Source organism: Panthera onca, chromosome A2 (assembly GCF_046562875.1).
Source record: "Panthera onca isolate mPanOnc1 chromosome A2, mPanOnc1 haplotype 2, whole genome shotgun sequence".
Lineage (NCBI taxonomy): Eukaryota > Metazoa > Chordata > Mammalia > Carnivora > Felidae > Panthera > Panthera onca.
In genome coordinates this window covers 86,302,180-86,317,534 of record NC_138340.1, presented here as the reverse complement: position 1 = coordinate 86,317,534, position 15,355 = coordinate 86,302,180, and the positions used below count along the sequence as shown (strand labels likewise).

The window sequence follows — 15,355 nt, the reverse complement described above, 5'->3', positions numbered from 1 at the left end:
TTCATCAAGGATTGAGGGGAGGGTGGCGATCAAACTGTGCCCTTATGTGTTGTGTAGATTTCTTCAGAGCTGCTTCCAGGGGAGGAATGCCTTCCACCCCTTCTCTTCCAGGAGAGCTGCTCTGGCCTGCTTTATACATCACAGTGGTTCTCAACAGGGAGCAGTTTTGTTTGTATTCTGTTCTGACAGTGTCTGGAAGCCTGTTGCTTATCACCACTGGGGGTGTGGGCTGGGTGATACTGGCATCTACTGGGTAGAGGTCATAGGTGCTGCTAAACACCGGGCAAAGCACAGAATAGCTCCCCCAGCAAAGAATTACCAAGCCCCAAATGTCAATATGGCCTCCGTCATACAAAAGTTTGTTGCAGGAAATCATTCCATGTCTAAACTTGTTGGTAGCCACTGGATTAGAGTACTTTTAGAGGTAAAGTGATGAAAATATGTAGCATTATTTTGCAAATAAATGAAGACAGACTCAATTATTATAGATATGCCTTTTTCTTTTTGTTTCTCTTAGCAACAATCGTGCTAAATGAACTCAACTGGACAAGTGCCTTAGATGAAGTTTTCAAAAAAAATCGAGAAGAAGATCCTTCGTTGTTGTGGCAGGTGTTTGGCAGTGCCACAGGCCTGGCCCGATATTATCCAGGTAAGTGCTCAATGACTCAGGAGACATCAAATAAAATTGTAAGCACCAGACTTAATATTTCTTGAGAACACTCTGTTACCTTTAACAGTATTGTAAGAAAAAGATACCACCCTACTTTTATAAGGAAAGAGTGTTCTTCCTTGCATGGCTCTGTATCTACCCAAACCACTCTAAACCACAACACCTTAGGAAGAGCTGGAGCAGTTGGTACCCGGCCTCAGACCAGGCTGCAGTGACACCGTGAGCAGGGTCTGTGGACCTGGAACAAGAGGTTATCATGAATCCTGTAATAATTCTGGGATTCGGGTCCATCCCTCAGCATGGGCAGGGTGTTGAATTCCATGAGAGAATGGAATAGAATTTTTAGAAACTAATGAAATATTTCTTTCCAGATTTCAAGTCTGTGTTTTGTTTTCTTTTGTTTAGTGTTTCATTTGTTTTTTAGAGAGAGAGTGTGTGTGTGGGTGTGAGAGCACGAACAGGGAGAGGGGCAGAGAGAGGGGGAGACAGAGGATCCAAAGCAGGCTCTGTGCTGACAGGCTGACAGCAGCAAGCCCAGTGTAGGGCTCGAACTCAGAAACCATGAGATCGTGACCTGAGCTGAAGTCGGACGCTCAAACCATTGAGCCACCCAGGCACCCCTCAAGTTTGTGTTTTTATATGAGAAGTGTTGATGCTTTGCTATAATAAGTGAGTATGGATTTGTTAAAATGAGTATGACAGGAAAGAAAATGAAATTTCAAAGAAAATAGAACTACTCTAAGTGTCAAGTTGGAATACTTTTGAAGGTGTCTTAGTGATGACATATATTCAATGAAGATCAATATAGTTTACACATTAAAATGAATAAACTTTTTTTAATATCCTTTATTCTTACAAAGGCCGGTGAGGAGAAATAAACCTTTAACAAAAAGGAAAAGTTGATGACTAGTATAGATCTTGGGAACCTATTGAAAAGACTTTATTTATTTATTTATTTATTTATTTATTTATTTATTTTTTACGTTTATTTATTTTTGAGACAGAGAGAGACAGAGCATGAACGGGGGAGGGTCAGAGAGAGAGGGAGACACAGAATCTGAAACAGGCTCCAGGCTCTGAGCTGTCAGCACAGAGCCCGATGCGGGACTCGAACTCACGGACTGCGAGATCATGACCTGAGCCGAAGTCGGTCGCCCAACCGACTGAGCCACCCAGGCGCCCCGAAAAGACTTTAAATGAAATGTCTGTTGGTATTTTTAACTTTGCTGTTTAGAACAAGCTGAGAAGCACAAAATGCATTGTCTATCTCAACGTCATGGCCTGTCGTGGAATACATACTAGATAATTTGGCTTCAAACAATTGCAGTATATAGAGGACTTCTTCTTGAGACTTGAGTTTTCTAAATATCTTTAACAAATAGAATTATTCATAATAAAAGTTACCACAGTGAGAAGGGTGTGAAATAGAAATGAGCTAATCTCTAGCTTTGTGTGGCAATAACAACGAATAAAAGTATGTAGGCATCTTCAGACTGAATAGCACTCAAATTATGTGGTAGACATAGAACTTCTGCATGAATGAACATGGCAGATGGTAAGCTCGGTGATAGTTATTTCTTTTGTAGAAACCCAATGGACGAGGAGAGTCCTTGTTCTTTTTTCAAAGTTGAAGAAAATCATGAGTTAATAAAATGATATTAATATCTATGTAGTATTACCCCACAGGTTGTTAGAATAGAATTGTCTTGTTGCAGAAATGTTCAGTTTAATACAACCCGTCCTAATGCTCTTGAGTTAATTACTCATACATTAAATATCATGCATCAGTAGATTAGAAATTTTAGTATATAAGATCATAAAAATAAAGCAGCACTACTCATAAGCATACTAAGCCTGGTATAATAAACCTTAAAGTTATAACAGTTCTTACAAAACATTTTAAGTATTATTTTGAAATACAGTAGTGAGATACCTGATGACCTATTCAGTAATACATAAAAATAAGAACACATTTATCGTATAGCTTTTAAAATGTATTGCCTCATTACAAAATTCCATATATGAGCAATGGAGAGAAAGGTGGGAAAAGAGAGAAAATGAGCGTAATAATGGAAAACCAAGAGCCTGGTACCAGAGGAAAATTGATGATACTGAGAAGGAAAAAAGAGACAAAGCTTCTAAGAGAAATAGGAAGGGGAACTGGCCGGGGGCGGGGGGGGGGGGGGGCGCGGGGGGGCGGAGAGAGAGAATGCATAAGAAAGGAGAGAGAAAACCTAGGATCCAGAGGAGGAAGAGGGAAAAATATGTTGTGTTATGAGCACTTGTCAAAGATGGCTCTTTTTGTAGTAGTGGCTAACCTTTAACTTTACTAATTATCTTCTACATTCATTCATTTTATTATTTTTTTCAAGTTTAAAAAAATGTTTTAAATATTTATTTTTGAGAGAGCGAGAGACAGAGTGTGAGCGGGCAAGGGGCGGAGAGAAAGGGAGACGCAGAATCTGAAGCAGGCTCCGGGCTCTGAGCTGTCAGCACAGAGCCTGACACGGGGCTTGAACTCACAGACTGGGAGATCATGACCTGAGGCAAAGTCAGTCACTCAACCCACTGAGTCACCTAAGCACCTCTACATTCTTTCATTTTAAATGTAATCCAGGATAATAGCTTTAATTTTTTCTTACCCCTATTCAAACATTTTTAAATGTGTTGACATCTGTTTGCTTTACCTTGGAAAATATTTTTGAATATTTAGCTGAATCCTTGTGATTTCCCCCTATAATAATAGTTGTGGAAGCAATCCCCAGATCCCTTGCAGCACTTGGTTTCAAGCAAAGTTTGCCAGACAAGTTGGTTCACTCAGTGACTGATGGATTGAATTCATTTACCTGTTAGAGGAGGTTATTTTTTTTTTTAATTTTTTAATGTTTATTTTTGAGAGAGAGAGGGAGAGAGACAGAGCACGAGTGGGGTAGGAGCAAAAAGGGAGACACAAAATCCGAAACAGGCTCAGGCTCTGAGCTGTCAGCACAGAGCCCAATGTGGGGCTCAAACTCACAAACCATGAGATCGTGACCTGAGCCGAAGCCGGATGGCTCAACCGACTAAGCTACCCAGGCACCCCGTTAGAGGAGGTTATTTAAAATCGCTTTGTTGCCTACTATGAAATACACTTGACCTAACTGAAACTTTTGTGACTCTGTTCCTAAGTTCTTTTTATTTTCTTTTTTATTATCTGTTGGCATACAAAAAGCCATACACACACAATGGGTACATCTTGATGAGTCTGGAGATAAGTATACACCTCTGATATCGTCACTGTAATCAATATTATAAACCTATCCATCATCTCCAGAAGTCCCCCCCCCCTTATTTATTATTACAGTTTTTGTGATAAGAGGGTTGGCAAATTTTTAAGTGTATAACATAGTATTTTTAACTATAGATGTTATGCTGTACAGAAGATCTCTAGGATTTATTCATTTTAAATAACTGAAACTTTTAATACCTCCCCTTTGCCACTTGCCCCAGCCCCTGGCAACCACCATTCTGCTCTCCTTCTACAGCTTTACTCTTTTCGATTCCTCGTGTAAGAGTATCATCTAGTATTGGTCTTTCTGCGTCTGCCTTATTTCACTTAGTTTAATGTCCTCCAGGTTCATATGTGTTGTCACAACTGGCAGAATTCCTCCTTTTCTTTTTTTAAAGCCTGAATGACGTTTTTTAAATATTAGTTGTATAATAGAACCAAGTCTCTGTTATCAAGCACATTAAGACACTATTTTTTAAAAATGTTTATTTATTTATTTTGAGAGAGAGAGAGAGAGAGAGCATGTGCGTATGCACGTCCACAAGCCTGTGTGAGGGCGGGGGGGGGGGGGGGTGGCTGGGGAGGGACAGAAAGACAATCCAGGCTGTCAACAGAGCCTGATACGGGACTCAAGAGATCATGATGTGAGCCAAAATCAAGACTCAAAAGCTTAACTCACTGAGCCACCCAGGTGCCCCAAGACAATATTATAACTTAAAAGCAACCTAACGTATTTCGGTTGATGCTGACATGTTTTCAACACATTTAACGCTTTTTTCTGAGTGTAAAGACTATTTCTAAGTGAAGTGATTTTAAAAATTTCTTATTAAACCATCCTTTTTTCTCTGATTTTAGCTCTTACCATTTTGAAACAGGCCTGGGTAATGTAGAGTGGCTCATCCTGATGAGTGTCTGTTAAAGTAAAGGTCAAAATAGCCTTTTATATTGTTCATTATCTTACTATGAATGGAAATAGAATATATGTTACTTTTACTTAATTGGATTCTTATATAACAAGACTTGTACCTCAGACTTACATCTCCCTAGTAGCTGTGAGATACTGATTGGATCTTCTAAATGTTCTCAGCCTTTATCATCAAATCTGAAAAATATGAACACCGACTCCTCATTTTATTCCCTGAAGGTTGTTGTCAATGAGATAATAAACTGTAAAGTACTTTGGAAGTACAAAACAGTAGGCATTTTCATGAGATTGAATATCAGTTAGAATAATTTGCCTAAATTCATTTTTCTCTTCATGTGAGAAATTGAAGGACATGATTGAGATTACAGTGAGTTGACAAGGAAGGTGAAATAGAAATATGGAAGGCGTTGTAAACAAATGACTAAGCAAAAGTATCTCGCAGTAACCTCACGTGGTGGAATTGGTCTGAAAATGAAGGTTTAGCCTATGACCTTAGTTAAGTCACTTCTCAGTAGGGTTTCCAGGTAAAATAAAAATTGCCCAGTTAATTTTGAACTTCGTATAAACAACAAAGAATTTTTTAGTATAGGTGTGCAATATTTGGGAAGTATTTGCACTAGAAACGTATCTGATCTTTATTGAAACTCAGATTTAACTGGGTGTCCTATATTTTTTTTAACTAAATCCATCAACCCTCTGTCTCGGGCTTCGAGTCTCTACACTGGTAAGATGAAAAAATCAGCTTCCACGCTATGTTGCAGAACTGTGAGGATCAGACAAGATCTATTTCATATGTATATATTTAGCTCTTTTTCAAATGTTTATTTATCTTGGGGAGAGAGAGAGAGAGCAATTGCGAGCAGGGGAGGGGCAGAGAGAGAGGGACACACAGAATCCCCAGCAGGGTCCAGGCTCCGAGCTGTCAGCAAGGAGCCAGACGTGGGGCCCAAATTCACAAGCCGTGAGGTCATGACCTGAGCCAAAGTCAGACGCTTAACTGACTGAGCCACCTAGGCACCCTTTCCTATATTAATCTAAGTGTGGGAATTTTATATTTGTAAAAAAAATGTGTCAACTATCTTTTTTTACAAATTTTTGCCACAATTATTGGAAATAATGTGTTATTATAATAGTAATTGAAAATAAAGCAATTATTGAAAATAATTCAGATACTAGGATCCTCTGATTCACAATAGAGTCTAAAAAAATTCTCTTGTTCAGTATTAAGATGTAGTTTAGAGCAGAGCTACTTGGTGTGAGAGGGTTAAGCAAGTACATTCTACCAGTAGCCAGGGAATAACACTTCTATCACTTGATGTGGTGGTCACCTTTGCAAAACACCCACAGACTTCAGCAAAAAGACAGGAGCACAATAAAGTATAAATGTAGAATTGTTAAAAGAGGAAAATAATTAAGTATGCTTTTTAGCAAATTGCCTACATATAGGAGAAAGTCAGTGATGGTCAGCTAGTCTCATTAGTCCTACTCATCAGGTTATTTAAATGACATGGAAAAACTACTGGCTCCAAATAAGGAACTTTCTAGAGCTGGCATAATATAAAGGCACCTCTGTAGTTCTGAAAAGTAGTTTGGTTAGTAGTTAGTGGAGGGTTGAACTCGGACATCTGTCCTTGAACTGAACATCCATAAATTCTGTTTTCTAATTTGGTTGATGTGTATGGAAATAAACTAAGACTGATTCTGTGTATCTTTTTTCTTCTCTTCCTTCTCCTACTCTCACTCCTCCACCCCCTCCCTTCCTCCTCTTTCATGTCTCCAACGGAGAAGGTAGATAAGCTGTGTAATCATATGAGGAGCACTATACTAGGTGAATCTCTCTCACTCCATTTGTGTGAAAAGTGCCATCAGCCTCGTTGTGTACTTTGGCTAAGTCATGTTATGTCTCTGAGCCTATTTCTTCACCAGTTACTTGGGATGGTTGAAGGTGATTTCCAGTGCAGACACTAACATTATCTCCTTATCTGTTGAGGCCTTTGGCATTTGCTAAGTCCACAGTCTTTGTTCTGTGGGGTAAAAAGAGTGACTTGACCTAGTCGTACAACTAGCTTCTTGGCATAGCTGAAGCCACCCATGTCTAGTGACATCTTCACTGAGTATGTGCTCACTGGCAAATCAGCTTAATTCATGAGTGCTTTCCTTTAAAAGTTCTTAATTGATTTGGATAAATTAACTTTAAAGCTAATAAACTGCTTTCAAGAGCTTTCAACGTTGTGAATTTTTACCCATCATAAAAACGTAGGTACAAATTATTCATTTACCTGTTAATATCTCCTGAAATTGTTCTAATTCCTGATGTAAGTGGGATTGTAATTAGGAGTTAGTGGCTCACTGAAATGCCAATGGAGGCAATACTTACTCTTTTTTTTTTTTTTTAAGATAATTCGTTGTATTTGCAAAAAAAAAAAAAAAAAAAAAAAGAGAGAGAAACTAAAAATCTACTCATTTGGGGGCGCCTGAGTGGCTCAGTCAGTCGGGCATCTGACTTTGGCTCAGGTCATGATTTTGCAGTTCACAAGTTCGAGCCCCGCATCCGGCTCTGTGCTGACAGCTCAGAGCCTGGAACCTGCTTCAGATTCTTTCTCTCCCTCTCTGTCTGCTCCTTCCCCCGCTCATGCTCTCTCTGTCTCTCTCTCTCAGAAATAAATGAACATTAAAAATTTTTTTTTTTTAAAAATCCACTCATTTTCATATGACATTTTCTTAATGTCTTATTAAACACATGTTCTTTCTCTTCCCTCCATCATTTGTTCACAGCAAAACCATGGAATTACAGTAATGGGACCTATTATAGGTTCAGTTCGTGTTAAATATACCTCTGGGAGAAGACTCATTGTTGTTATATCTGCATAGATTTTTGCCAGAATGTAATGCAAAAGAACTTGTATATGAAGTATATGGATAGTCAGTTGTCCCTGCGTTGCTTACTACTTTGAGAAAAATAGCTCAAAAATATTTTAAGCATCAAATACCAGCTGACAGTGTAGTCCAAATAATACTTGTTTTCTTTTTGGTTAATTGTGAAGGTGGCATTTGATAGGTTTCTGGCCAATTTGAGGAAAATGGGATAGCATTGGAGCCTTGACATTTATAGTATTTATAGAAGTCCTCCTTTCCGTGAGCAATTATCTTTTTCAAAAATGCCTATTTTTTTTTTTACTTTTTTACTTTGATATTTGTGAATGGATGTAGGGTTTAACTAAATGTATTATGTTTGCTGATGACTATATAAACAAACTTTAAATGTTTATTTATTTTTGACAGAGCGCACCCGCGTGTGCACAAGTGGGGGGCGGGGCAGAGAGAGAGAGGGAGACACAGAATCTGAATGCGACTCCAGGCTGATGGCTCAGAGCCTGACGAGGGACTGGAGCCCATGAACCAGGAGAACATGACCTGAACTGAGGTCAGATGCTTAACCGACTGAGCTACCCAGGCACCTCTGTATAAACAAATTTTAAATGGAAGTGACTACACTATTTTTTTTTTTTCATGCTAATAGTTATTAAAATCCAGTGTATGAGGAATATAACCAACTACAAAAAAAATTTGATTTTACACTATGGAAGTTTTTTTTTTACTTAAATCAGAGAGTATCAGTTGTATAGATGGGGGCTGATAGGGAAGCTTCACAAATAAGGGGTCCACATTCCTGCTTTAATTCTCTGTCATCGGAATATGGCCTCAGCCTCAGGCCCACCAGTGTTAATTGTGCTTTTTTTTAAGGGACAATGTTTAATGTTTTCTTTCTTCCTTTTTTTCTTTCTTTCTTTCTTTCTTTCTTTCTTTCTTTCTTTCTTTCTTTCTTTCTTTTTTTTTTTTTAGAGAGAGCCCCCAAGCAGGCTCCACATTGTCAGCACAGAGGTCCCATGCAGGGCTCAAACTCACATACTGTGTGATCATGACCTGAGACAAAATCAAGAGTTGGACACTTAACTGACTGAGCCACCCAGGTGCCCCCTCCCTCTTTTTAGTTGTACTTGCTGGACTTTACATAGAACCTTTCCCCTTCTGGGACGTTGGCCAGAATTCATTGGTCTCAAGGATACACTTACCTTCAATATGGTCATGTAGGCAGCTAAAAAGCAGAAGCTGTACAAGGTAAGAAAGGAAAAGGTACTGGGGACAAAAACATTTCTGATGTGGTTACTCTTTGCAAATGTGTGTTTTAAAAGACTGAGTTGTTTCTGATCTGTAGGAAGTTTTAATTCAACTAGGAAGTCAAAATTTATACATCTTGAAATTTCGATTACAATACAAATCATTAAATGATTAAATGCCAAATAAATTAGAGCAGCTGTAACAATAGATTGCCTGTAGGAGTTCAGAAAAAGACAAGGTAATTATTGACTAGAGTTATGGACTAGGTTTGAACGTAGTATGAACTACGTACTGAAAAATCAAGTTGAAGAAGACAAGGCAAAGGCTAATTAGAAGGAAAAAAGACACAAAGTGAAAAACAAGGAAATGAACAAGTGTTGTCAGAGGCTAGCAAGCCTAGTTAATCTAATAGTTTGTCACAGAAGAAGAATGATATTAAATCAAAAGGTTTATTAATGGCAAATTATGTGGCCCTGAATGTCAGAATAGTTTGTCTAGGATTTAATGTGTGGGAAAATAGCAGAGACATTGTGAGCAGTGGAATGCTATAGGTAAAGCAGTGTTTATTCTGATTGGAAAGAGAAACACTTAGTTTTTTGTGGTGAGAACATTGAAGATGCAGTTTCTTAGTGACTTCCAAGTATATAATATTATTATCTATAATCACCATTCTGTACATTAGATCCCCAGAATTTCTTCATCTTCTTATTGGAAATTTGACCCTTTGACCAACATCTCCCCATTTTTCCTGCCACTCCCCCCTCCCAAGACTCTGGCAATTCTCTCTGTGAGCTTGGCTTCTTCACATATAAATGAGATCATATAGTATTTGTCTTTCTTTGTATGAATTTTTTCACTTAGCATAACACCATCATACAAGTGTATCAAAATACCACATTGTTGTCTCTGAATTATATGTCAATAAAAAAGAATAAATGAGTTTAGTGGTGAACATAAGGTGTAAGTTGACTATAATTTTTAGTTTGAGTGGAGGTGAGAACGTTGGCACAGGGTGCTGAAATAAAATACCACAAGTATTTTTATTTGGGGAGTACAGTGGTAAGTTTGATTTAGAACTGTAAAATACAGGTGCACACACACACAAATATTGTGAAATTCTTGGGGCACCTAGGTGGCTTAGTCTTTTAAGGGTCTAACTCTTGATTTCAGCTCAGGTCATGATCTCAGTTTCATGAGATCGAGGCCTGTGTCCTTGCTGACAGCTAACAGCTCAGAGCCTGCTTTGGATTCTCTCTCTCTCTCTCTCTCTCTCTCTCTCTCTCTCTCTGCTCCTCTCCTGCTCATGCTGCCTGCTCTCTCTCAAAATGAATAAAAATAAACTTAAGAAAAATACTATTTTGAAATTCTCAAATGACCCCCATTTATAGAGATGATTCAGTAGCCTTATTTTTGTTGCCTTTTGTACAACCTCATCTCGTAACTAAAACTGTCTTATTTTTCACAGATACGGGTTGTAATACTTTTTCGCTTTGTAATCACCTATGGATCCAGTCATGCTTAAATTCATTAAGTGATTTGTTTTATTGTTGACAGGAAAGAGTGGTTAAATAAGATGCTAATATGAAAATGGAGACTGATTGGATGTGGACAACACTACATATGGAATGTGTGAATAAGTATTGCTAAAAAGCTTCAGTTCTTTTTAACTTCTAAAAGATCTCTCTCATTCTGTTCCTTTTTCTTTTAAATTCCTATACCTTATGCCTTCCATTTTCATACACATAGAAACATCTTTGCTACGTAATTCATTTTATGTTCACTCTATTTTATTGAGAAAAATTAACATATTTGTCAAAAATTCACATACTTTTTTAAGCACTTCTCTTAGGTGTACCAAATTAAAAAAAAAAAAAAAGCTTAAAATACATCACCAACATTAAGATTTTTGATTTACATAAACAGGCAACTTGTTCTTGTAGAATCGTGATTTATTTTTTTATTTTATAAATATATCAATATGACCCAATTGGATTTGTTAAGCTTACAAAATGGGAAACTTTTTCTCCATCCAAGTTCACATTTTTCTGTATGTAGTACATATCTGAAATCATTTTCCAGTAACTCCTGATGTTTTTCTCGATAGAGCTTACTGTTTTCGAGCGAATTTCTGAGCTATAGCTAATAACTACTGTTGGGACAGCTAAATGATTAAGTCTTTGTGTACCATTTACTTTCTTGAATATTCCACTTCCACCTCTTAATTTGTCCTTGCTCTCTGCTGCTCCTGCTGACAAATAGTCCTTTATGTTAAATGAAAATGTTTTATGTAGGTTACCTGGCATCTGTAGAATTACCAGCAAAAATCACTTTGTAATGAGTGCTTTTATTTTTAAAACTACAGTGACTTATCCTTGGCTATAATACATTGTATCTGTATGTGAGCTGACGCTGGCTGTCTCTAAGTGAGAGAAATGTCCTGGGCATATTGCCGTGGTGACATCAAAGGCACACTGAAGCCAAAATAGTGATACCATCTGAACGTCAAGTCTCATTGCTCAGAAACTAAATTAAAATCCTAAACTGTTTCATTAATGAATCAATACAGTCAAATATGGGTTGGAAGGGGAAAACGTGGTGAGAACAAGCAAGAGTCCTGTTTCTGAAGAAATAAGGTATCCTAAGAATTCACATACTAAAAACAGTGGATTTTGCTCTGGAGGACCTCACAGGTGAGAGAGAAAGTTACAAACATGTTAAATTAAAATGCATTGCAAAGAGATAGCTGATAAATTTTTGAACAAGTTATCTGGATCATTCAAAGACGCTAACCCAATCTCCGGGTCCAGTTTTACTTACGACGCAGTTGAGTCTTGATCATGCACTGTTTGGTTGCCCTTTTTTCTCCTTTTGTGTGTTTAATTTTTATTTTAGTTTCTACAGTCTACCTCTTCATTCTCTTTGGGCTTTGATGCTAGAACTTCATCTCTGGTCATGTGCGTCTTATCAATCATTTAAAACAGAATATAAGCACCGCCTTTCACATGAAGGCTTTCCCAAAAGCCATCTTTCTTTACTTTGTTCTCTCAGAGAACTTGGTTTTTGTCTATATTATAACAGCTATTAAATTTTGTCTTACTTCGGAATTTATTTTGCATGTGTTTTAAAAGGTATTGCGGTGCCAGTAATAGAGGTGGCTGTGTGGGTAGGTGTCTACTCCCCACATCACCCAACACAGAGCCTTGTGTATCATGAATAGTATTTGTGAAATTAAGCTGGATAAACAGGTTGAGAGGACAGGTACTAGGACTGAAAAACAAGAGTCAGAATAGAATTTAAGAGACTTTAGTTTCTAAATAAAATGAAACAAAGACAAAAGACAGATGGAAAGTGCCAGAAGCATAGTGTTGCAATTATCCAGGCCCCTGCCTGTACACCTTTCTCACCCTACTGTCTTAACCTAAGCCAGTGTTCTATAAAGGGTTTCTGGGGTGACCTCACATAGTCAGTTTTTAGATTCCCAGCAAATTTTATTGACAGCAGCCTGCATCATTGGGGAGGGAGTAGGATGGGGAAATGGTATGACATTTCGAGCTGTAGTCCTAGGAATGTGTTTGTAAGCAGTTAAAATCTAAGCACATCATAAAATAATCTATTTTATTTTTTAAAAGAGATTGTTTATTCTTTTTTTTTTTTTTTTTTTTTATTAGAGAATGAGAGCAGGGAGAGGTGGGGAGAGAGAGAGAGAGAGAGAGAGAGAGAGAGAGAGAGAGAATCTCAAGTAGGCTCCACGCTGAGCTCAATCCCATGACCCTTGGGATCATGATCTGAACTGAAATCACAAGTCAAACACTCAACCAACTGAGCCACCCAGGCACCTCTATAATAATCTATTTTAAAAATCCCTCTATAATAAGCACGTCCAGGGACTCAGTGATACTGTTTTTCTGATATCCACAGTGGATTGCTTATTACATGCCAACTCAATTCTAAGTGTGGGTGTGTGTGTATCATTGAATCTTAACTCTAACCCTTGGAAGTGGGAAATAGGAATTATTCTCATTTTATTGACAACAGGTTAAGTACTTTAGCCAGTGAAAAATCTAGGTAGACTAGCTCCGAAACTCATTTGTGAAGTTCTACATTAGGCTGTTTCCAATCAGCCAAGGCTATTTTAAAGAGAAGAGAAGAGGATGAACTCTTCCTCTGAGTGTTGACTCAATTGGAGTGATTACTTTCTGGTCTTACTTTCTGCCTGTCCTTCCCCGTGGTGGCTCTTTGCCATAAAGCTTCAGTCATTCAGCATTTGAAAACTTTATCTGGGCATGACCACTGACTGGGGACCAGTCACTTTTCAAAAACATGTGTACCCCAAAATACAGCATTAATACATGAATGATAAAACCAAAATTAACTGGTTTCTAGTAATATAAATATTATAAAGCTATAAGCAGTGTCCCCAAAGGCAAAATGATGCTCTCCTAAGAAGATAGAGGAATGTAAGAAAAAACAGTGCAAGTTTCAAACACTCTATGAAGCTTTTACTTCCCATATGTTCTCCAGGCTTTAAAACTTGACTCAGGTCTGGGGCACCTGGGTGGCTCATTCAGTTCACCGTCTGCACTGTCAGCACGGAGGATGCTTGGGAATCAATCAGTACCTCTCTCTCTCTCCCTATCTCTCTAAATAAATAAATCAATAAATACTCTCAAAAATAAAACAAAAACTTGACTCAGGTCTGTGTAACCAGGAAAAGTTCTAACCAGTCACATGATTGATTCAGTTACTTAAACAATGGCTAACATGACAGAGATTATACTTATTTGTCTCAGGTAAAACTCTTACCCAATAGGTAGATTAGTTGGTTAAGTTACCCTAACCAACCCTAGGGGTCCGTGAGGTCTTCAGCAACTGTGGTTCCATCTGTGTGCCGTTCCTTCAGTTATTGTCCTCATCTGTATGACCCAAACTGGACCAACAGGACCGTAGTGACGGTTCAGATGAAAAAGGGAAAATTTAGTGGAAGACAAACAGCGTGACCAAAACGTTGTACATCAATCACTGCTCACATGCTGTTGAATTTCATCACGTGGCCCCATTGTGGCAATAGAGACTGAGAAATACAGTCTCTAGTAGGTAATCACCTAAAACTTAGGGGGTACTGTTACTAGGAGGATGGAGAAAAAAAAAGTGTCATAACGTCCTGTCACAGGCTGTTCCTCGGGTAATCCGAGTATCTGTGCACTCACTTTTTTCCCACACATAGCACGCACTCACCATCTTTGTGTAGAACATGATCCAGTCCCACCCAACAAGTTAGTAAATCCAGATAAAAATCCACGATCTCTGATAATGTGCAGTTCTCTCCATCACGTGGATGTGACTTTTCCTAATTTAACTGTCATACAGCAGAATACCAGTTACTTTCTCTGCCCTATTGCCATTATTACCCACGTTTCTTAAATGTAACAATACTGTCTCCTGGATGACCAGAATAAAAATTGCCATTTGAAGAAAGATTGAAAATACAGAGCACTCACGGCTCTGTGGTATGTATGTATTACAGTTCCTCAAGTAAGAAACAAAGATTGCTTACTCTTGGATAAAGAGAAATTTTTGGTTAGCTCAGCTGCTTGCTCCTGGTAGTATTCTGTGGGAGGAACCCTTCTGTCTATAACCATCTCTGCCACATCTGAAGAAGGATGTGCCTGGGGCTAAACAGCTTTCCTATCTTGTTTACGCAGCAGGTTTAGAGCCCCAAAATCACTTTTCAGCTTCACAACAGTGACCACATTTGTGCTGACTGGGCTTGTGATTTCCTTGGTAACAAAAACAACCTCAAAAACAACATGGAATTGTTTTCTACTCACTTTATTCTGGTGAGTTTCTTGTACAAGCAATCCCAGTTCTAAGGTTTAGTCTGGAAATTGTTCTTAAGTCCAACATCTTTTATGTATTTACGGGGTTCTGAATTTAGCCCTTCCTCCTGTGTCTCATTTTAAAGGTGGCTTACTTGAAACATTGCTGAAAACAGAAAATTTGATGTTACTCCTGATTTAGTCGTCCATCTGTACCAAAGGCCAAGGCTGCCAGCCACCTACCAGAGTTAGGTACCTGCGTTGCATTGTGAAATTTTGCTTTTGGAAATGGGTGCCTACCCAGAGAGTCTACTTGTCAGACCTCCTCTGTATCTATGCGGCACCAGCAGTACATGAGTGAAAGTCACAGCCTGAGATTGTGACTTGAGCATGCCTTCTCCACGCTTCCTAAGTGACTTGGAAACCAAGTGCTCAAGAAGGCAAAAGCATCCCCAGCTATAGGTCATTGAATACCATCTTGAAGTGGAATCTCTGCCTCTGAGGCTAGTAATATTTTACTTAGACTGTTCTGTGAGTGGAAATAAACTGTGCCGATA

The 15,355-nt window shown here is 38.4% G+C and overlaps 1 protein-coding gene across 9 annotated transcripts in view; it reads left to right on the top strand.

Annotated features, from left to right (window-relative positions):
- CACNA2D1 (calcium voltage-gated channel auxiliary subunit alpha2delta 1) overlaps nucleotides 1-15,355 on the top strand; it is a 499,516-nt gene that overhangs the window by 353,300 nt on the left and 130,861 nt on the right. For all 9 annotated transcript variants that reach the window (XM_060632338.3, XM_078442515.2, XM_060632340.3 and 6 more), the window contains one exon: nucleotides 518-649. In XM_060632338.3, coding sequence (XP_060488321.1) covers nucleotides 518-649 — 132 coding nt within the window. The remainder of the gene's footprint in view (nucleotides 1-517; nucleotides 650-15,355) is intronic.